The sequence below is a fragment of the Rhincodon typus genome, chromosome 15, assembly GCF_021869965.1.
Source record: "Rhincodon typus isolate 14 chromosome 15, sRhiTyp1.1, whole genome shotgun sequence".
NCBI lineage: Eukaryota > Metazoa > Chordata > Chondrichthyes > Orectolobiformes > Rhincodontidae > Rhincodon > Rhincodon typus.
In genome coordinates, this window is record NC_063346.1 from 20,029,831 (window position 1) to 20,054,274 (window position 24,444).

At 41.6% G+C, this 24,444-nt stretch overlaps 1 protein-coding gene across 1 annotated transcript in view; it reads right to left on the reverse strand.

Moving 5' to 3' along the window:
- plcg2 (phospholipase C, gamma 2) overlaps window positions 1–24,444 on the reverse strand; it is a 189,706-nt gene that overhangs the window by 63,340 nt on the left and 101,922 nt on the right. Inside the window, exons 5-12 of the mRNA XM_048606015.1 lie at window positions 20,925–21,009; window positions 17,470–17,553; window positions 15,808–15,851; window positions 14,124–14,196; window positions 13,055–13,156; window positions 4,797–4,915; window positions 2,183–2,268; window positions 691–811 (exon numbers count right to left, since the gene is read on the reverse strand). Of these exons, the coding sequence (XP_048461972.1) occupies window positions 691–811; window positions 2,183–2,268; window positions 4,797–4,915; window positions 13,055–13,156; window positions 14,124–14,196; window positions 15,808–15,851; window positions 17,470–17,553; window positions 20,925–21,009 (714 nt within the window). The remainder of the gene's footprint in view (window positions 1–690; window positions 812–2,182; window positions 2,269–4,796; window positions 4,916–13,054; window positions 13,157–14,123; window positions 14,197–15,807; window positions 15,852–17,469; window positions 17,554–20,924; window positions 21,010–24,444) is intronic.

The window sequence follows — 24,444 nt, forward strand, 5'->3', positions numbered from 1 at the left end:
AATGGATGTATATGAGGCTCAGTGTGTGTTTGTGTGGGAATGGATGTGCATGAGAGAGGTAGTGAGCTGGGGCCAGGTCAGAATAATCCCTCTGTAGGACCACATCCACTGTCAGGCAGGCAGAGGGAGCCTGTTAAGTTTCCTGGACTACTGGCCCCTCAACCCGCAGCAGCTAGTGTCTACCTCAGTGTCCTCACACCAAGAAACTGCAGGATCCTAAAATGGCCAGTGCCAGTGATGGGATTGGGAAAACAGCATAGTGGCTGGCACCAATATTTTGGTCCCCGTCTTCCTTTTTCCAGACAGAACCTACAAGTAGAAAAACCCTGTAGATTAACATTTCATATGTATGCCCTACTACTACAGAGTTGTTCCATTGTACAGACTGAAACAACTCCATGAAAGCCCATGGACACTGACCCAGCTTCCACAGAGCCAGCTCGCGAGTGAATAGAACCTCTCACACTCCTATTTATATCTGTCAGCCAGGGCTCCCTCATTGGACCCGGTTAACAGCCCCAATCAGGGAACTCACATTCTATGAGGTCGACCTGACCTTGTTCCAATCACTACATGGATGTTTCAGTTTGTTAAAGGGATTGATTTTCTGATGTGGAATTGGTAGACCCTGCAGTGGCAACAATATTCTGGCTGCTAAAATATAAATCAAAGCACACAGTTAAAACTTACTCTGATGTAACAAAGGCGTGGGCTTTGATGGCATCAACAACATCATCAAACTTGATTTTGGATGTAAGTGTCCAACCGTGATAAATAATTGGCTTCCCATCTGGTCCGTCCCAGCAATCCACTAAACATTTAAAAGTAAATGTAGCATCATTATTGTAAAGAAAAGAGCATATCAATTAAAATCTGACAGGAGCTGGGTAATTAGGCGGCAGGGTGGCTCAGCGGTTAGCACTGCTGTCTCTCAGTGCCAGAAAGCCGAGTTTGATTCCACCCTCGGGTGACTGTCTGTGTCGAGTCTGCACATTCTCCCCGTGTCTACTTGGGGTTTCCTCCGGTTCCTCCCACAGTCCAAATTTACACAGGTTAAGTGGATTAGCCATGCTTAAATGCCAGTAGTGACCAGGGATGTGAAGGCTTAGTGGATTAGCCATGGTAAATGTGGGGTTATGGGATATGGTGGGGGACTTGGTCTTGGTGCGATGCTCCTTGGAGGGTCAGTGCAGGCTGAATGGGCCAAATGGCCTCTTTCTGCACTGTAGGGATTCTATGATTACTTTGAGATGCCATTCTAAAAGCGAAATTGAGTGAAGGTGAGGTCAAGAAGAGAAGTGATTCTAAATGAACTTTAAAACAGGGCCTCTCAATGTGGGTTGGAGTGTGGAGTCCTGAGCCAACATTTTGGGATCATGAGGACCAAGACAGTAATGGTTGCCACAGACTCAGGCAGAGATTTTTAATTCAATCACGGGATGAGGACGTCACTGGCAATGTTAGCATTTCTTGCCCATCCTTATTTGCCCAGAGGGCAGTTAAGAGTCAACCACATTGCTTGTGGGTCTGGAGTCACATGTAGGCCAGACCAGGTAAGGATGGCAGTTTCCTTCCCTAAAGGACGTTAGTGAACCAGATGGGTTTTTCCTCTAACAATCAGCAACAGTTTCATGGTTATCACTGGACTCTTAATTCCAGATTTTATTTATTGAATTCAGATTCCATCATGTTCCCAGAACATTAGCTGAGTTTCTGGTTTAATAGTCTAGCAGTAATACCACTAGGCTATCCCCTCCCCAAGACTGAACAGCTAGCTGAAGGACAACATTAAATCTATGCATTTTGTTCAACCTTGCAGAAAATGACTGAACTTGAGGTCATCCCTGCAGCGGTAAAAACACTAGGCTTCACACACCTTTTGAATGTCCATGTACCCTCTACATCCTACAACCCCTCCTTTTAACTGCACTCCTCCACTCCACTCACTCTTACAGATTTTAACCATCCTGCCCACAAATCCCATGGCTCTTACTGTTCTCGAGAGTGGTCATGGCAAGTTTCCAGTTTTGCAATGGGGTCCCAGCAGGAGAAAGGTGTAGGGGCCCTTGCTTTTGAATGTTGAAAGACATGGAGAATGTGGATTTCTTTTTGTTGTTTAACGTGGACCGGAAGGAAAGCAAAAGGGAGGAGATAGGTTTCTTTCCCAACACATTCAACTTACACTCAATACATCGACACCCCATTCTTAGGCACCTGGCATAGGCTTCTGTTGATGAATCACTGCGGACCTGGTCTCCTGTGAGGTATCTGTGGACAATCAGTCACTTTAGTAAAAGTTTTGGCATCTACTGTTTTAAATATCTGACAATATTGACGTATTGAAAGGAAGGCACACAAATACCTTTAAATAATCATAATGGTGTACATGGATTTCCAAAAGGTGTTTGATACAGTGTCACACAGTATTGAACCATAGGGTGTGTGAGCAAGGTTAGAGCTCATGAAATAAAAGGGAAAGTAGTAACATGGATATTAAATTGACTGTGGGTAGTAAACAGAAAGTGATAGCTAACAGATATTTTACAGGTTGAAAGGAGGTTTGTTCCCTGAGGTCAGTATTGGGATCTTGCTTTTGTTGATACATATAAATGAACTAGATCTTGTTGCACAAGAAACTATTTGAAAGTTTGTGGCTTGGAGAACGGTAAGCTATAAGGAGGACAGTGCAGAACTTCAAAAACTCATAGACAAGTTCATGCAGTAGCAAATAGGAACTTCAATGCAGAGAAGTGTGAGGTGATGCATTTTAGGACAAAGAACGTTGAGAGACAATGTAAATTAAACGGATAATATTCCAAAGGATGTGCAGGAGCAGAGAAACCTGGATGAGTCACCAAAAGCAGCAAGACAGGTAGACAGAGCAGTTAATAAAGTATAAGATTTTCTAGGCTTCATTAATAGGGCATAGGGTACAAGAGCAAGGAGGTTTTTATTGAACAAAAAGAGCAAATGTAATGTGAGAAAAAGTATTTTTCACACGGTGAGTAGTTGGTGTCTGGAATTCAGCACCTGGAAGTTTGGTGATGACAGGTTCAGTCAAGACTTTTCTTGAGGGGACATTGGAGAATTATTTGAATAAAAACCATTCGGGGGAGAAGACAGGAGTCATAATGCTCACTTGGAGAGCCGGTGAAAGTAATGGGCCGAATAGCCTCCTTCTGACTGGAACAATTCTGTGATTGCTTTTCATCTTCATTACAAATTGTTATAGGAGGACACTGTGAAGAAATGACGAACTAGGGAGCAGGATTCTGGGAAACTGAAACAGGCTATCATGGAGATGTGTGATACGAAACATTAAAATGTAATTTAATTGCCTGCTTCATTGCACTGGACTTTGTAAAGAGGCAATTTTTAACTACTGTAGAGAACACCGACTGACACTTAAGAACAGCAGAGTGTAATTTGCCTTAATGCGTCGCTACGTGTCACTTCACTGGGACAGAGACGAGAAAGCCCCAACAAAGACACTGGATTTCTTGGAAGTGTTGATAACCTCCTTCCTAACACATCAATGAAGGATGACCCATTCAGATCTATTCTAGTTACCTGCGTATGAAAGAAATTAATCACTTGTGTTCCCTCAAAAGGACTAAAAGAAACTGTGCCAGACATGAGCCAATCAGCTTCCTAGAGGAACTTACAACTGACTTTTTTTGAATTACATTTGGATTGATGTGACACACCTCTGTGTGTGGATGCTGAAAACGAATCAGACACAGATTGATACTATCGGCAGTAGGGTGGCTTTTATTTTGCCCCTCCCTCTTCTGAACATTCCCTCTAAGTCCTGAATTTGGTTTTGCTGCGAAAAAGTGTCCAATACCTTGCAGCTGAACTGAGAGGGTCTATGAAAAGCTGTTGGATTTCCTACAGCAGTATTCCCAGGAAAAGAGAGATACGCCAGCCACTACTGAAAAGCAGCTGCCTCATTTGCAGCCAAACGTCCAGATTCAATCAGCGAATCTTTATTGACATCACCATTTTATTTTGGTCAAGATTAATATGCAATTCTCTCTAAAGTTGTACATGCTCAGGGAATGTGTGCATTTGCGGGAAGGTGGATGTATTTGTACATTGTTAATATGTTTTAATATTTTTACCGAAGTGGATTTTAGGAATAAAATTAACTCTTAAACATTTAACTCGAGAATGCTTACCTGATTTACTTTGTACAAGACTATTCACACCCTGGTAGATACTGAATTGAATATATCATATCCTTATTTTTTAACATTTAAAATCTCTGTTACAACCAAGCAGATAGTGGGAAAAGAAAGCAGTCCGTTGACCCCTCCTGCCCTGATATAACAAGCAGTTTTGGTCTGCAGTACTAAAAGAATCACAAACATTCCTTCATTCTTCATTAATAGAGGAACAACTGTTTGTGGGTGACCTGAGCCATAACTTTGTTCAGCATTTTATGATAAGTAATTCCATTTATATCACGTAACCAGAAGATTAAACACCCTAATCTTAAGAACATATACATTTATGTTTCAAAAAATAGTGATAACTGATTATTTTCGATCAGTGCTGATTATTTCAATGAAGAGACTGCACATTGTTTTAAAAGCATGACTAACCTTGTTAGAAATTCAAGTCATGCTCTGCACCTTGTGGTCAAAGGATATCAGTGAGGTCCATTCAGATTTCAAGGAGCAGTAATGGACCTTTGTTAATGCATGCACTATCAATTCAAACAACTGAAAAGACACTTTAATCTTCAACTTATAAAAGAAAACCTTTAAAAACAGGGGAGGTAAATTGCTTACGTGTTATGCGATGATGAGATCCAATAATGTGACAATGGGTTGTTCATGTCCTGGGGACAAATCGAATCATACTTGGTATCCCAGATGGTGTTTTCTCTTGAAAACAAATAGGTCAAAAACTGGAAAACAATGAATAAAATGAATAGCTATAACGCAAATTAACCTGCATGCAAAATCAATCTAGATTGAAGGTGCAATTTAAAAACCATAGGGAACCTTCATTGGATCATACTTTATCACCAAACTGCGCTAGGTTAGCTATCCTCATGGAAAGATGGCACAGAATTGGGTCCAGGATTCTTAATAAGGCCAGGACGAGAGAATCAGCTGGGGATTCGTCTCCACTGAACCCGTCACCCCCATTTGAATTTATAATTATGTGGATGTGAGGGAACAACAGAATTAGGGTCAGCCTCAGGAGCTTCTACACAGTTAGAAAGGGGTTGTCAGCACTCCCTAAATGAAGGCCAGACGCTAAATACCATCCGAGCTCGGTAAATATCTAAAGAATGAATCAATTTACAATGAGAAAGGAGAAAAATAATTTGTGAAAGGAAATCAAAAAGGCAATGTTCCAACTAAACAGTAACCCAAGAAAGGACTGGAACCACTGATTGTGCATTTCTAAAAGGACCAAATCTGAAACAAACTCAGATTCGGTCCTTTTTTAACATTTAAAATCTCTGTTAGTGACAGAGATTAGACCATTTGACCTTTGAACAGTACATCTCCAGATGTATGGAGGTGTTGCTGTTCTCCACAGTGAATCACTTACATCCCTACGAATTCAGAATTACTGCTCCTTCACATATTAAATCTGAAAAGAAGGTCTTCATGAGCTCTGAGTGTGAACTCCAGCTCATCACAGCATAATAAACATTACTGTCACTGAAAATGTTCTTCAGGGTTCTCCCAATTGACTGATCCAATTTCAGGAGAAAATAACTCTGTTACCAGTTCTGCAAGTCTTTGATCAAAATTACAGTTACTGATTGGCAGAACCTCTGAGGAACTTACTGCAATCAGATTTTTCACTCTCCCTCTATAAACCAGTTGACGTTCAGATACCATTTCCTCAAGGAGGGAGTTAATATTCCTGTGAATAATTGCAATGTTACACTGGGACTTATGGTACCAATGAACTGAAGATTTTAAATTCATGATCATCACTGCATGTTTGTAATTAGAGATGTTCTTTTAATAATTATGTCTGTCTGACATCTCCTGAGTTTATTCTTCTTTCAATATTTTCAATGATTCTTGTGTGTCTCTCTCCTTTTCCATCAAACATTTCCTGTCTGGGCTAGTAAAGGTCTCAAAATCAGAGCTTCCCAATCAAACTGCACAGAAGATTCCAAAGGTTCTGCTAAAAACTACAGTATTTCAGAGTCAGGATGGCGCTGCCACCCAGTGGCTTCCCTGTGAATTGCAAATATAAACATCTCACATTCAATGAGTTTCCGGCTCTGGTTTATTCATTTCAACGCAGTCCCTCAGTGTTGCTTACCCAACATACATGGAGATGGTGGGGCCATATAAATCACCATATAATTCCCTCAGGTGGCAGCCTATACTGTTGAGTCCAATCAATAAGGAAAAGGAGACAAAATTCTCATTCGAGCTCATCGATTTATATCCTATTTTGGGATGTCACATCTGATACTTTCTACATCTACTGTGAAATGTCCACAGTAGGATATACAGCTACAGGCTGATATAAATCACTGTCATACAATTGATCTATCTCCTGAATATAAAGAAAAGTGTTGCTATGATGCCCTTTGGCCCCTTTGAGTCACTGTAAATCAAATGTGTCATGATGCTACAGGATAGCTACAGACAAAAAGACGACAACTTATTTCATGTAGCGCTTTTAACACAATGAATGTCCCAAAGCACTTCACAAGAGCAAAATTAATCAAAATTCAACGCTGAGCTGCATAAAGAGATGTGAGGACGTATGACCAATGGCTTGGTGAAAGCTGTAGGTTTTAGGAACATCTTTTAGGACAAAAGCGAGGGCTATGGAAGGAAGTTCACTGGTTAGAGCCCAAACAACTGAAAGCACAGCCACCACAACAGAATAACTAAAATCAGGGATGATCAAGTGGCCAGAATTACTGAAGAAAAATCAGAGTTAACATTTCAGGTCTGGTGACCCTTCCTCAGAACTCCCATTGGAGACAGGAGCAGAAGTTCTTCAAGGTAAGGGGAGACAGGAGCAGAAGTTCTTCAAGGTAGGGAAGGGTCACCAGACCCAAAACGTTAACTCTGATTTCTCTTCAGACATGCTGCCAGACCTGCTGAGCTTTTCCAACAACTTCTGTTTTTGCTTCTGATTTACAGCATCTGCAGTTCTTTGGGTTTTTCTTTGGCCAGAATTAGCCACGTGCAAATATCCAGAGCCCTGTGGAGCTGGAAAGAAATTTTAAAGACAGGAAAGAGTGAGGTGGTGGAGAGATTTGGAAATAAAGATGAAGATTTTAATCTCAGAATGTTGCTTGATGGGGAGCTAATGTAGGCCAGCAAGCATGAGTTGATAGGTGAATGGAATTTGCTGCGAGTTAAGGCACAGGTGACCTTGTGTTTATGGGGGGGCAGAAACAGGAAGTCATGTGAGTGGGGGGATTGGTGGGAGGGGAGGTGTGGGGGTGGGGAAAATTGGAATAGTCAGTTCTAGCCATAGCAGAGTGTTTTTGAGGGTTTGAGAAGCAGTTGAGGTTGAATTGGGGACTGAAGGTAGTGTCTTCAGTCTTCTCAATATTTCATTGGAGGAAATTTCTGCCCATCCAGTACTGGATGTCAGAGAAGCAGTTTGTTCAGTAGGAGTCAAGAGAGGTGGTGGTGAGGTTGATCTGGGTGTCATCAGTGTATATGTGAGAACTAATGCTCTTTTTTCATGTAAAGGAACAGGTTGAGTGAAAGTGAAGCAAAATGAAAAATCATCAGATCCCTTTTCTGAAGAAGGGTCCAGGCCCGAAACGTCAGCCTTCCTGCTCCTCTGATGCTGCTTGGCCTGCTGTGTTCATCCAGCTCTATATCTTGTTATCTCAGATCCCTCCAGGAGCTGGGATCAGTAAAGATACTAGCAGAACCATTTATAACTGGACATTGTGGTGCTGGAGTAGATCAGATGACAGGCAACTGAGAGTTCAATTCTTTGAGCTGTGGATAACAAACCCCACGCCTGATGGGCAGACAGCATTGACCTGAGTGCAGGAAGTTGATGGAACTAAGGATTACTAACTGTACACTCTCCTCTTCACACTGGAACCCAAGAATTCCTGCCCAGGCTGAACACAAGATGGCCCTTACCTTACTGAGTTTGTACGGTCGTGCAAAAATATTTAAAGGCTCCGTGCACTTAAATAAATTGTCCTTGTATCATGAAAAATTAAAGGTTATGCTTGTTATGGATTCTCAAACAAGTGTCCCACTGGATTGTACCCAACGTATTAGGCATGCAGAACAGTGGGGATGGCATGGATCGAGGATTGCTGACTGGCAGAAGGCAGAGTGTGAGGATACAGGTGTCTGTTTCAAAATAGCAGCCAGTGAATAGTGGAGTTCCACAGGAGTCAGTGTTTAAATGATAATCCCAGGGATTAAGGGTTTGTCATGTGAGGAGTGGTTGAGGATTCTTGTTCTGTTCTTGATGGAGTTCAGTAGAATGAGAGAAGAATGTGATTGAAACGTAGAATACTGAGAGGCCTGGATGCAGTATAGGTGGAGAACATGTTTCCACTAGTAGGAGAGACTGGACCTGAGGGCACAGCCTCAAAGGGAAGGTATTGCCCTTTAGAACTGAGATGAGGAGGAATTTCTTCAGCCAGTGGGTGGTGGATCCGTGGAACCAATGGCCACAGAAGGCAGTGGGGACCAAGTCACTGAGTGTATTTAAAACACAGATAGATAGGTTATTGATTAGTAAGGGGATCAAAGATTGCAGGGAGAAGGCAGAAGAATGGGGTTAAGAAACATATCAGCCATGATCTAACAGCAGAGCAGACGTGAAGGACCGAATGGCCTAATTCCATTCCTATATCTTACAGTCTTATGATTCTGTTTCTAGAAAATCTCTCCAGTAGCTGTCCTGTTGAGCCTCAGAATTTTCCCTGCAGTCATTAGATGGGAAAACGACCTTCAGTGTGGTGGGGTGGGTCACAAGGGGCCAACAGCAGTGGTGTTTTCTGAATTCGTGGGTTCCAGTGTGAAGAGGAGAGTGTACAGCTAGTAATCCTTAGTTCCATCAACTTCCTGCACTCAGGTCAATGCTGTCTGTCCATCAGGCGTGGGGTTTGTCATCCACAGCTCAAAGAATTGAACTCTCAGTTGTCTGTCATCTGATCTACTCCAGCACTGCAATGTCCAGCTGTAAATGTTAGTATCTTTACTGATCCCAGCTCCTGGAGGGATCTGATGATTCTGCATTTCGCTTCGCTTTCACTCAACCTGTTCACCAGGTTCACTCACTGGCCACCATGACACAGGAGCTGTCTGATCTATCTCAAAGATACTAGCACAAGAATCCTCATTTAGAAGAAAGGTCACTGGACCCAAAGCATTAACTCTGACTTCTCTCCACAGATGCCACCAGATCTGCTGAGTTTTTCCAGTAATTTCTGCTTTTGAATCCTCATTTGGGATTAATTCTACACCCAGCTCCCCTCCAAATTACCCAGACACAGATCCTTCTGATCTGAAATCTATTTCAGAACTTGGTCATGCATTTGGTAAATGGAGCAGAAGGAATCCTTTTACCACCCAGCTCGACATTCAGAGCTCCAAATCTTGACAGAATTGTTACCCAGCACTGGTGGAAAGTTTCATATAAAATGAATGCAGTAAAACGAATAAAAATATTTATTTGTTTAATTGTATGAGTAAATTTTAAACAGGAGAAAGAACGTAGGAAGTTGCAGAGGGTCAGGAAAATTTGTAGAACATGGGGGGACGCCCTCACAAGAAAAAGGTTGGGAATCCCTGCACAACATTGCTTTGATGATTCTTCCTTTTCTGCTATGTCTCCCCCTGCTGGAAGCAGAGAGTTGGCATTCAGGGAAAATGCTTCAGTCGACACTTTCCTCTCTATTACATTACTGCTGCAACCTGTGCTTCCTCAGCTATTCATAAAACAAAGTGACGAGATTCAGTGTCACATGAAACATTGCTGACTTTGTGAATGTTTTAAAATTTATTCACGTAGGAGTCACTGGCTGGCCAGCATTTCTTGCCTGCTCCTAGGTGCCCATGAGAAGGTAGTGGTGAGCTGCCTTCTTGAACTACTGCACTCCATGTGAAAAGTCCAGTGAAAAGAATAACAAAATACAGCAGTAGCCCTTCACAGCAACAGGGACCCGGGTTCAATTCCACCCTCGGGTGACTATCTGTGTGGAGTTTGCACATTTTCCCCGTGTCTGTGTGGTTTTCCTCCAGGTGCTCCGGTTTCCTCCCACATTCCCAAGATATGCAAGTTAGATGGATTGGCCATGCTAAATTTCCCATAGTGTCCAGGGATGTGCAGATTAGTTGGATTAGCCATGGGAAACGCAGAGTTACAGAGATAGGTTAGGAGGGTGGGTCTAGGTGAGATGCTGTTCAGAGGGTCGGTGTAAACTCAATGGGCTGAATGGCCTGCTTTCACACTGTAGGGATTTTAAGATTATATGAACTCACACAGCATCTGTAAAGTCAACATTTTGCACCAATCTTCCTCAGAAAGGAATCTCGTTTGTATAACTGTAGCCCGCTGAAGATTTCTGTTTTGATCTAGTAAGAAAATCTTAAGTTTCCCGACAACTCCTAATTTATGGAAAGAGGTGAATGGTTTTGTACTGCAATGAATATAAGTCAAAAATACAACAATGTAAAATATGTTCTGATACTGTAAAAGCGGTGGCAATCCCCCTTATTAAAGTGTCCTCCATATCAAAACTCTCCTCGTACTCAAATCCCCAAGTGGTTGAACATCTTCTTTACTCAATCTCCACATCTACCCAAGATAAAACTCCCCCTAGGGTTGAGCCTCCTCTACTGCGGAAGCAGCACCCAGAACTAAAACCTCCTACTCTACCCATGGATCATTGATAAACCATGCTAACGGGTGAAAAAACTGGTCAGGAAACCAACAAATGAGACAATGGGCCTGGAAGCATCTAAAGAGACAAAAACAAAGGCTTCAGTTTAATGCCCCAAAATGTTGGGCAGAAATGTGTTGGGTGTGGGGTATGACTTGCCCACCAGCTCTAGAGCTGACAGATGTGATGTGTCTTTTTGGGAAGCCTCACCAAACCACATGCCAACCAGTCAGTAGGACACTGGGGGAGAGGAGGGAGGTTTCCCCAGCATCAAAACCTCGGGAGGGTACAGCATAAGGGGTGGTGGGGAGAGGTCCCAGAAAGAGGCTATCAGAGACCAGCAACTCTGCAGTGCCAGGGAGGAGGTTACAGCTGCTGCTGGCTACTTCCCCTTCCCAGAGTCCCAGGAGTCCATTGAGCAAGCCAGGCCACAGGTAAGTGACAGGTGATGGGAGGCCCAGAACTGGGGAGTACATTAGGTCCCAATAACGGAGGCTCCAACTGTGGCCATGTTGGGGATAGCGAGGAGAGGCAGTGGGGGAAGCAGAAGCAGCACCATGGCCCACGATCATGGGAAAAGAGATGGGCAGGTACTTTGGCAGAAAGGGCAGAGGGTTGGGCTATCACCTCGATCAAGGACTGGGTTGCCTCCCATTGGAGGACTCTCCCCCTCCAAGCAGCCTACGCAGTTTGGCGCATCGCGCATGGTCACAGGTCCTCCTACACTGGCAGTGGGGTGTGATCCTCAAGTGGACATTAAAGGTGGCATGGCAAAGCCTCTATGATGGGTCTTCCTGTTCACAGCTTAATTCTGACTGAGGCAGGAAGGGGTTTGGGTGTACCACCACTCTCTAGTTTTAATGCCATTTACACTTTCAAGCTCCCCATCAGGGAAATTAGCCCATTTATTCTATTTCTATCTTTACAGATGCTGCCAGACCTGCCGAGTATTTCCATCATGTGTTTTTATTTCAGATTTCCAGTTTCTGCAGCATTTTGTTTTTGCTTTAGGAAAACATTTCCAAACTGGAAAGTGAACAGGGTTGAATTAAGGACTGTCATGTGCAGAAGCAAAATTTTTCAATCAGACTCTTTGTGCTTCTAATATTACAACAGTGATGTCCACCTCCAAATTATTAATTGTCCGCAATGTATTTTGGCTTATTCTAGGCTTGTGACAGAAGATAGAGAAATGTAAGTATTTTTCTTCACACATCACTTCAGGAGGCAGAGTTACTAGCAAGTTCTTTTGGCAATTGTGCACTGTGTCCATTCATTGTGCTGATGTTTTTGACCCATTATACATTCCTTTGGCAACATTTCTGTTGGAGACTCTCACCATCAGCCTGTCACACTGGAATCACCGCAGTGATTAGCCTGTGTTTAAGTGTCACGTTTGGCCCTTACTGTGGAGACTCTCCTATACTCCACCCAATTCTACTTTTGAGCTGCCAAATTTTCAGGTATTCGCTTTTTAATCAGAAATGGTGATTTAAAAGTATCATCGAAAACTTTAATACGAGGATTGAAGCCTCATAAGGATAAGGATCATCACTACTTCTTAACACAGAAGGTTATTGAGATGTGGAATATTCTACAATAAACAGTTGCACCAATTGAATCTTGAAGAGATTTTAAAAAGCAAATGAAACACTTAAAATGAGTGTTAGCAAAGTAAAGTGAAATGGGAATAAGTGAGATCAGACGACATAGAGTGACTGACTGAGAGGCCACTTTCAGGACAGTTATGATTCTTGAAACAAAGCAAAATAATTCTGAACTCCCTGAAATGTTAATGTCAATATCCCTCATAGCCCAGGAAATTGAATGAAACATGAGCCATTCTCAGGGAAGCAGCTAGATGGAGGCTTTCACTGATCTCAGGAACCAGGAGAGTGGGGAAGCAGAAGTTATTCCTGCTGGACTCTTGTGGAATTATTGTATCAGCTGTAATACCAGCTGTGGAAGCTGCAAAAAGTAAGTCACCCCACTCACTCAGCCACTTTTAAGATTTGCAAAGGAATAGGCCTAACGTTATGATATTTTGGCAATCAGTACACTAGATATGATTAGATGCGAATAGAAACTGAGAACATTTGAGTTATTTGAAAAGACTTAAAAAGATTGGCAATTTTAACCACATCTAATTAAATCTGCTGTGCATCATGAAAAGTTACATACCTCATCGATATAGAAGAAGGGTTCATTAGTTTCTCTGTAAGTATCATATATAAACCTAGTCATCAGCTCGCGAACCTTTTTAACATCACTGGCCCATGATTCCTGTTATTATAGAGAAAGCATGCATGTGAGGTTGCGCTGAAAGAAAACTTCAATGACATGATTTTCATAAAATGAAAATACCCAACATAGGAAAGCTGTATTATTTTCCCTTAATTATCATCTTCAGGAAAAGTCAGCTTGGCTTCTGTGGTTTGGAAAGGAGGAAGTCATTTACCTACAGTAAATGTTGCCAGTCTGTACTCACAACAGGAACTTGAAGAGTAGAAGACAACTCCCCATATTTGCTGGCTACCAATTTTCTACTTTCGATAAATTCCATGCTGGGACACACCACCCCTCCCTCACCTAGTCCGCATACTGCAAGATTTGCCCCAGAGCAGCTATGTCAGCCTTTGCCCTCCCTTTTAGTAAAGAAGGAGTAACAATGCCGACAGGTGAAGGCAGATGGATGGAACCACTCAGAGAGAGCTGCTCTGAGCCAATTCTGGACACCAAGTTGGCCACATCCAGAGTTTGGGCTCCTGTCAAATCATCTCAGCTAATGCCAGAAGGAGCTCTTGTATCCCCTGCTGTGCCATAAAACATCTCTTCTTAAAGATAAAGGCATAGCTATTCAAGAAGCACTAATTAAGCCCCTCAGCATTTCACTCACTGTTTCACCAGTGGGTTAACTCCACAATTTACAAATTGATATGAGGTGCCTGCCAGTTACAGGTAGAAGCACTGGTCACCCACTTTGGGAGTCTTTGTATGTGTTGCAGTGAGTTTTCATATGTGATCACTCCCCCAAATTTCAGTGGAACAGGATGGTACCCACCAGTGTAAGCAGTTCGAGGCATGGACAAGACTCCATGTGCTACCTCTTTTCAATTGCATCAATTGTTCTTGATGCTAAAATGTTAGTCTAATTTTGAAATTCTTTCTCACCCTTAAGTGCAATAGAAATTATTTTTCAAGCACAAATTTGATCGTATTTTACATGCCAATCTAGACATTGTCATTTTACCTTCTGTTCATGGAGTAGAAACCGCTGGAAATCATGCAGGTACAAAACCGAGGCAGTGGCCCTATCAGTTCTTCTGCAAGCAGAAAGCAAACTAAATGTTAGAGAATGAAATGTATCTGTGATTCGAGTAACAGAGCTGGATACCACATTACCTCATCAATGGAAGCCAATACTCCTTCGTCCTAAGAATTTTGTATTCTAAGGAATGGAGTGTTTTCCTTCTGTGTTAGTTGGCAGCATATCTTTGAGCAGCAAGAAACTTGAATACAGACTCTAGACTGATAATCTTGTCCAGCACTGTGGGTATGCTCCACTATCAGAGGTGCTACCTTTTGGATGGTGTGCTAAGCCTCATTGGACCTATACAGTTAGGGAGTGTTCCCTAGTATCCTGATTAGCATTGAATTAACATCTCATACAGAGCACTTGGCCACGACCACAGTGCTGTTTGTAGAACCTGACCGCGCACAAATTGGTTTAAGAGTTTCCTATCTTACAACAATGACCAAACTTCACACATACCTAATTGGCTGCAAAGAACTAATGTCCTGAGATTGCGAAAAGGACATTAAAAATACAAGGCTTTCCTTTCCTTAATGGCATTTCAAGTCAAAAAGTTGGTAAGAACAAAGATTGGTTGAAGGAAACAAATCATTGAAGACTTATCAGGGAACTGATGTCAGGGTGAAAGTCTGGTGATTAAAATATTAAATGTGCAGGGAATGGTCTTGGGCCCTCAACTCTTCCAATCATAAATTAACAAGATTGATTTAGAACTCCAACACAAACAGCTCAGATTCACTGAGGAACCTGAGCTAGGGAGAGGACAGTGAGTGAAAAGAAGCAAACAATGAATAGTAATGATGACCATGGGAACCATCACAGATTGTCATTGAAAACCATCTTGTTCACTAATGTCTTTTAGGGAAGGAAATCTGCCATCTTTACTCAATCTGGCCTACATGTGGCTCCAGAGCCAAAGCAATGTCACTATTAACTGGCTTCTGAAATGGCCCTTACAAACCCCTCAGTTCAAGGGCAGTTAGAGATGGGCAACAAATTCTGGCCCTGCCAGTGATGCTAACATCCTGTAAAGGAAAACAAAACGCATTTAGATAAGAACTGTAAACGAGCAAATCAATGTTCGGTGAAATGGCAGTAGATAGGCAGACCCCCAGCACAAGGAGGTGCAATGTTTTTCAATACTTGTATTACTGCTCTGGAGGGTGCAGTGGCCTCTTGCTTAGTTATGTCAGAAGTCTGACAGAATCAACACAGAATTTCCGGGGCTGTAAGGGGACTCCCTGAGGGGGAATGACTGAGTGGGGTCTCTATAAAAGAATGCAAGATACTAAATGGTACGGATTCAGAAACTCTGCGACGTTATAGTAAGATATGCCAAGACAACAGAACAAGGGGCCTGGAGGAAAGGGAATGAAGATAGATGAGGAAGGCAATTTTCATGGCAATGATATGGATTCAGGTCACAAAGTCAAATGATCCAGTGTGCAGTTAGTTGATGGCGTTGAGGGTCTGTGCTTTTATTTCTTAAGTCTGCAACGTTTAGTATCGATGGGTTAAATGTCTCCATCATCTGTGTTAACCTTGTGATCTATAGATACCTTGGATCAACAAAGCGAAACTCCACTTTCCCAGCATTAAACTAAAACACAAAAATCCTTACCCAAGGATGCATACAGATCCCTCGATTTTAAGGCTTTCGAGAATCTGGAAATGAATTACATTTGACTGATGAGTTTTAGTTTTAACCAGCATATTATGTTAAAAGCAGGAAAGATAAAGTCAAAGCACACAACAGTAACGACAGGGTTATAGAGGGGGACCACGTTACAGAGTCTTATGGGAGTGAGTGTTCAAATAACCTGTGTAATCCTGCAGCATGTGGAGTCATCTTGGACAGTAACCACAATGTGACACAAAGGACTCTTAACTGGGAGGCCTCAGTTTAAACCTCAGGCCCTAACTTTAACTGTGGCTCAGTTTTAGGTGAGGGAGCAGCAGTGTCCATTAGAAATTCACATGTTGCCATCTCCAATTGGCCTTAGGATGGTGGTGGTGAGTTGCCCTCTTGAACCTCTGCAGTTTGGGGGTGAAGGGACATCCAAAATGCTTGAAGGGAGGGAGCTCCAGGATTCTGAGCTAGTGACAGTGAAAGAATGGTTATATAGTCCCAATTCAGGACGATATGTGCTTGGTGAAGATAGTGAACGTGGCAATGTTCCAATGCATCAGGTCCTTTTGGAGGATAAAATAGGCATAATATATTCTAATTCTGGCTTCCCAACCATCTGATGCAGGTAACAGTTCAAACTCCCGCAGCCTGAAGGTCAATAGTAGCAAAGTGGCCACCGTACCATTCTGTGGATGGGCCTGACAATCCACAGAGTGGCAGGGGAATATTCAAGGGAAGGAGGTTTCAGCATTCCTTGCTGGGTCCAAAGCAGCACTGCTGTTTCTGCTGGCCCCACAAGGAAAGCAAACAAAAAACTTCAAACTTACTTTTTGAGCTTCATCTGGCTTTGATCTGCTTCCTCAATAAGGCAGTCTGGTGGCAAACTCACTGTTACTTCCTCACTGCTCAGACAACAGACTGGTAAAAGTTGAAGTCAGGTCCCAGTGTTAAAAAAGACCCCAGCAACTTTGACTGAATTTTTGTCCTACTGTTCAACACAGAAAGTCAAAATCTAGCCAGTTTTAAACTGATTTCCACAGGATGGCAGGTAATTAAATCATACTCTTGATTTTGTCTATCAGTCCCACTTTAAAACATTTTGAGTTAGTTTTGACTAATTTCAATCTTTGTTAACTGGAAGTGGTACCCATGATATCTGTGTAGATGATGACAAGCTCTTCACTGAAGAAGGCAATATAGATTAGATAGAGAGGGATTTGGCAAGCACATCTCTTTGCTACTTTAGATTTTAATAACCAGAAAAAAATTTAAAATGGTAATGTGGATACAGCAGCTCAATTACTTTAGAAATATTTGGACAACTTGGGTTTAGGTAGTAGTGAATGAACGGAGATGAGAATTAGTTCTGTGTGGGAATCAGGCTTCAAGGCTTCCATTGATCTTTAGTCAAACATTGTGACAACTGGCAGCACCAAATCTGTAACATAACCCGGATACATTAACGATGTAGATTTGTTGAACTGAGTTGAAAACATTAATTCTTGAAGTCTGCGGTCTTCTCAGTAATTGTTGTGTCTCGCTTCCATGAAAAGGAGTTTCTAAGCAAAAGCGAACAACAGGCCTGGTAACATACACAGATTCTGCTACTGAAACATTGATAGATTTGAACCTTCCATGACAAAATAGACTTACTACTTTCTGGCTTTCAAACATTAGGTTCTTGTAGAATTGGTGAAACTGCTCAAAACTCAAGTCGTCCTTGGAGTTTCCCATGTCCTGTGTAAAGATTGACATTAATTAGTTCACCTAGGAGTACCTGGAAACCACTGAATTTCCTGACTGAAATGTCTTCCAAACAGTATCCTCAGTGGGTGCAAATTGCTGACTTCAATCAAAGAGATTGGGGCTGCTCCAGGATGTGCACACAGCCTGTCCCATAACCTGAGTTATTGCAGCTGCCATGGGTGTGGGAAACATGCTACTGTTTGGAAGGGACTGTCTACCAGATCAGTTCAACACTGTTCAGATGAAAAGTCAATGACCTGAAATGTTAATATTGTTTTTCTCTTTCTCTTTGGATGCAGCTTGACCTGCTGAGTACTTTTTAGTATTTTATATTCTATTTTAACTTTGAATTTCCAGTATTTGTAATTCTCTGCTTTTGCATCTTTTAAAAAATTTTAGCTAGCGGCTGGAGAGCATTCATTTTTAAATGAATACACTCTTTCCAGGTCCTTCTCTCCTTCAACAACCAAAGCTGGCAACATCTTATTACCAGTGTCAATTAAAGTCGTACTGAGCATTTGGAATATATAAAGAAACAAAAGACCATCAGGAGTTTCTTAAAAAAAAAGTACTTCTGTAAAGGTGAAAGTCACCAAGATCTAAAGGATTCTCCTGATTAAATTTAATAGTGATCATATATAACAACTAGGGAGGTGGTGACATAGGCATAATCATAGAATCACTACAGTGCGGAAGCAGGCCATTCAGCCCACACGACCTTCCAAACAGCATCCCACCCAGACCCACCCCATCCTTGTAACCCTGTATTTCCCATGGCATAGATCTACCTATACATCCCTGAACACTATGGGGTGATTTAGCATGGTCAACCAACCTAACATGCACAGCTTTGGACTGTGGGAGGAAACCAGAGCAACTGGAGGAAACCCACACAGACACAGGGAGAATGTGCAGGCACAACACAGATAGTCACTCAACAGGGGAAGCTGAATTCAGGTTCCTGGCACTGTGAGGCAGGAATGTTAACCACTGTGCCACCATGCCACCCAATGTCAGAAGACTACTAGCCAAGCTAATTAATTCTGGAGATGTGGGTTCAAATTCCATTATGGCAGATGGTGAAATGTGAAGTCAGTGAAAATCTGGAATAGAAAGCCAGTCTAAATGGTGACTGGGTAACCATTGTCAATTGCTGTAAAAACCCATCTGGTTCACTGATGCATTTTAGGTTTGGCCTACATTTGACTTCAGATGCACAGCAATGTGGTTGAATCATAGATATCCTCTGGGCAATTAGGATGGGCAATAAATGCTGGCCAGCAACACCCACATCCCATGAATGAATTAAAAATAAGGAAAAGGGTAATCTAAGGACTTGCACTGACCCCAGCTCCCACGTATTAAAATAAATGAGTTACTCTAACCAATAAAATTGCAGACATATGACTGAAATAAATGTACTATGCTTTTGAATGCCAATCCAGAGTGTAATTTCAAGGCTAATATCTTAAATGTATTCTTAATGGTGTGATTTGTGTAGTAATGGACAGATTAATGATGAAGTTATCCGTTACTCTCACAAGAGTATTAAAAATTGCCTGGGCTTAATGCTTCTTACGTTGTTCATAGTAATGGTATTAATACATCATTGACGTTCCATGGCAGTCCTTAGAATTATGTGAAAAGCATTTAAGGCATTGGAACAACTGTAGAGAATGGATAAAGGAGGAACAATTTTGCCTACTACCCATACAAAGAAATATACTTTGCTCACTTCCTAAGGGGTTCATTTTATAGTTCTAGATACACCACTTCAACAACCTCTCAAAAATAGCATCCTGTGATGAAGCACACAGACAGGAAGCAGTCTACAATGAGGTCAGAAAGCACTTTGTAATGGTTTGTGCCACTTGCTGCAACAACTATACTGGGTAGAGATCTGCTGATATCTGCACAAACAGACGCTGTTGGAACCTGTTGTGGACAGGACAAGATCAATCGGTTGTTCAGAGCACTGTAAGAGTGCTAGCTTTGATTTAACACCAATGTGAGAATGCTCCTCATTGTGGAAGAGCTGACAAGAACCATGGACCGGTAGGTCTGCCAGGTACATGCCAACATCATGCAAATGGTATTCTGAAAGTCTAAGGGTAGAATCACAACATGATTTTAGTAGGTGGTTGCTTCAGCTGTGTTGGGTGTCACAGTGCAGGAAGCTGTTATGGTTGGCTTTTTGTTCTTTGGAGGGAGGCATAAGAGGTTTGGAATTCCCACAGGCTAAAGCACTAACTGAATCACTGTCCTCCGCTTTCAGAGTAGGATTACTGCTGTTCCTCCTGATGCTGGTGTATCTCATATACAGCTGCAGTCACCCGAGAAACTGGTTTGAACAGCTGCAAATTCCGCGCAGATGTAATTGGAAAATTACGCCTATAGATTTTAATTCCAAAATAATGTTCCATTGACAATTTTTTTTTACCAATGAAGCATCTTCATTGTTGAATGCACAGATCTGCAGTTATATTCAGGTAGCTGCTTGAGGTAGTGTTTGCATTTTGTAGGAGTGAGATGTTACCAGCTGTGAGGAAATGTTCCCTCTCATTTTTTTTTTGTTGGGCATGGCTTGTTCATTGTGCAGTGCAGTGCTATTAAGATTGCTGGGCCAGAGTGCAAGTGCTCATCTTAAAGAGAACATTTGTTGCTCTGCATGGTAGCTTCCAGTTTTCTGCATGGCCCACACACCGATGTGGCTTCATGGAAATGTCAGCTATGATAGTTCTGAGCCCTCTTCCAGTTCTGAGTGCTCTGAACCAATGCACTGAACACAAACAAATGCCATCAGTTATGGAATCTTTCCAGCATTAACTGTAATTGTGGTAGTTTACCTCAATTCAAAGTAAAGGCAAACAATGACTGGACTATTTAAGTGCAATTCAATGGAGAGGAGCATCGGTTATATGAATAATGCCCCAAACAGGGTCTTCATTGCTCTTAAGCTTGTAAGCAGAACAAACAAAACATCCTGTTAGAGATTTTAGCTCTGATCTGAAGCCACTGGAAAAGAAATCAAACTTCTGTCTACAGGGACAATTGTCACTCAACTTTGCATTTCTGTGCAGGATTTATTGCTTCTGGAAAGGAAACTTAAGGTACACATATTTTTAAAGAGATACAATGCATACATTTTAAATGGGCGTAAACAGAATAAAACTCTTTGAAGTTACTTGTTAATCAACCTGTTTCTACTTGTTATGACACATGTCCAAGATAGGTGAGACTTGAACGCAGAATTTCTGACCCAGAGCATTCTTGGAATGAAGATATTGACATGAAAAATACTTAACTTCAGGTTAGAAATGATCATGAAAACTTAATTGTCAATTAGCTTAAAGGATAAATACCCCCATCTTGTCCTTAAGGAACTTCACATTCGGCACTCTGAAGTTTACTTGAGGTAGCATGATCTTCAGCTCCTTGAGGGAGATGCTGCAAAATAGTAAACAATTCATTTATTCAATTGAATGTTGAGCCTTTACACACAGAAGCATAAATTCACTGACCCTGTGCTCCAAGCTGGCAGAGTGCTCAAAGAGACTATGGGACAGAAAGCCAGATATTTGCTTTGAATTCCATACTCTTTTTTACTGAGTCTTGCTGAAAGCAGAGAATCAGAGAACTTTTCCATAAAGTGCAAAACTAAAACTATGAGCAAGGGCGTCATGGCCGACACCATTTTGCCCTAAATTTTGTGAGCGGACTGATTTTGTCCCTCCCTAATCAGAAATATGAAATTTCTATGACAATATATTGCAGAAAAAGGTGAACAGAGAAACTACTCAAGGATTTAGCAACAACAACTACACATCCATTTTGTATGAAAAGAAGAGACACTTTTAATAAACTTCATATTTCCCTCCGAGAGACCACAAAGGACAGCTTATATTTTAATATTCCTCCACCTGCTCCTTTCTCAATGTAGGGAGGAAATGCTTTCAATCTCAGGCTGAACTCTGATGGCCATTTCCTCCCCCACCACATCAAAATCCTGTTATAATTGTGTGAAATTAATAAAACAGAAATTCACATCAAACTGAACGCTGATATTTCTCGGCACTTTTGCAAAAATAGCACTTTATTCTATTTGAGTCTGAAGTCTTCACTTTGAGAAAGATGATATTAGCATTTAAAAGGAAAATTAAGCCTATAAATTCCAAAAGAATATTCAGTTGATGATTTTTATAGCAGTTTTATTAAGATTTAACAAATCCAAACTGGAACAATGAAGTGATGACATGTTTTAGCTTGGGTTACTTCCCAGCACTTTACTTACATTGCAAAAGTTAGCTTCCATAGGGAAATCAGCTCCTGCCAAAGACTGAACCCTGATGTTACTGACTAAACCTTCAACATGGCACTGCCACTGGGTGAATAGTGAACCTTTCTATTGCTTTGAAATGCTCGAGAAATAGAGAATAGAGGATTGGTTGACCAGTAGAAAGCAAAGAGTAGGGGTAAATGGGTGTTTTTCTGGTTGGCGGTCAGTGGCTAGTGGTGTGCCTCAGGGATCAGTGTTGGGACTGCAATTGTTTACAATTTACATAGATGATTTGGAGTTGGGGACTAAGTGTGGTGTGTCAAAATTTGCAGATGACACTAAGGTGAGTGGTAGAGCAAAGTGTGCAGAAGATGCTGAAAGTCTGCAGAGGGATATTGATAGTCTAAGTGAGTGGGCAAAGGTCTGGCAGATGGAGTACAATGTTGATAAGTGTGAGATCATCCATTTTGGTAGGAATAACAGCAAAATGGACTACGTTTTAAATGGTACAAAATTGCAGAGGGACTTGGATGTCCTCGTGCATGAATCGCTAAAAGTATGACTGCAGGTGCAGCAGGTAATTACAAAGGCAAATGGAACTTTGTCTGCCATTGCGAGAGGGATGGAGTTTAAAAACAGGGAGGCTATGCTGCAGCTGTATAGGGTCCTGGTGAGGCCACACCTGGAGTACTGTGTGCAGTTTTGGTCTCCTTAATTGAGAAGAGATATACTAGCACTGGAGGGGGTGCAGAGGAGATTCACTCGGTTGATTCCAGAGTTGAGAGGGTTGGATTATGAGGAGGGACTGAGTAGACTGGGATTATACTCATTGGAATTCAGGAGAATGAGGGGAGATCTTATAGAAACATATAAGATTATGAAGGGAATAGATAAGGTGGAGGCAGGGAGGTTGTTTCCACTAGCAGGTGAAACTAGGACTAGAGGGCATCGCCTCAAAATAAAGGGAAGCAGATGTAGGACTGAGGTCAGGAGGAACTTCTTCACCCAAAGGGTTGTGAATCTGTGGAATTCCCTGCCCAGTGAAGCAGTTGAAGCTACTTCGCTGAATATTTTTAAGGCAAGGCTAGATAAAGTTTTGAACAGTAAAGGAATTAAGGGTTATGGTGAGCGGGCAGGTAAGTGGAGCTGAGTCTCAAAAAGATCAATCATGATCTTATTAAATGGCGGGGCAGGCTCGAGGGGCCAAATGGCCTACTCCTGCTCCTAGTTCTTATGTTCTAAATAAAGCTACACTGCACCCTCCTGCCACACCTCCCATCTGCCCACTTTCAATTCCCCCCCAAGACACACACACTCTCACCACTTCCAAAACTTTGCCAAACATTCTACCTGCCAATAACATAATCGGTAATAATCATCAAAAATTTACTCAGGCTAAGAGTAATTCAAGTTTATTCAAACAAAAATTTGTACAAAATTGAATGAGATTAAATTGGCTTTCTGAACTCTTAAATTTAAACTTTTAGTTTTAACACTTGCTTCTTCAAATGAAAACAACTAAAATCTTTTGAGATGCCTTTTGCAGAGTCTACCTCATAGCAGCCCACATTTGTGAACTGAGCTTAAGAATTGGAATTTGGATCTCATTACTTGAACGGGGGAGATTGTTATGGGGAACAAAGAAAAGTCAGAGGAGTTAAACAAATATTTTGCATCAGTCTTCAAGGTTGAAGATACTTTGAATATCCCATTAATGTTAAAGAATATGGGGGAGGAATTAAGTGCCATCACCATCACTAGAGAAGTATTAGACAAAGGCAAATAGGCCCCTCAGCCATAACGGCTTTCATCCTAAAAGCCTAAAAGAGGTAGTTACAGAAATAGTGCTTGCATTGTTGTAACTTTCCAAAAATCCTTGGATCCTGCAGAAGTACTAGAGGAGTGGAAAGTGCTAATGTGACACCCCACTCAAAAAGGCAGAGAGGCAAAATGTGGGTAACTATAGGCTGATTAGCACAACATCTATCATTGGAGAATTATTGGAACCAATTATTGAGAAGGTAATAGCTAAATATTCGGAAGATCATAATCTAATTAAACAAAGTCAGCATGTCTTTATGAAAGAGAAATTATGTCTGATTAATTTATTAAAATTCTTCAAGGAAGACGCAGCCAGAGTGGATAGAAGGGAACCAGGAGATGTGATATATTTGGACTTCCGAAAGGTATTTGACAAGGTATATACAAAAGGTTAAGTCAGAAGATGAGTGCATGATGTTTTAAGTAGTACAATGACATGGATAGAGAATTGGCTAATAGGTAGAAAGCAGAAAGAAGTCATAAGGGGTTCTTTTTCAGATTGGTGACCTGTGACCAGTGGGGTTCCACTGGGATTAGTGCTGGGAACTCAACTATTTACAATATATATAAATGACTTGGAGGAAGAAAGCAGTAGTAGTCAAATTTGCAGTCAACACAAACATAGGTGGAAAGGATGTTGTGAGAGGGATACAAACAGTTTAAAGAAAGACACTGAGATAACAAGGTGTAGAGCTGGATGAACACAGCAGGCCAAGCAGCATCAGAGGAGCAGGAAGGCTGACGTTTCGGGCCTAGACCCTTCTTCAGAAAATCTTCTGAAGAAA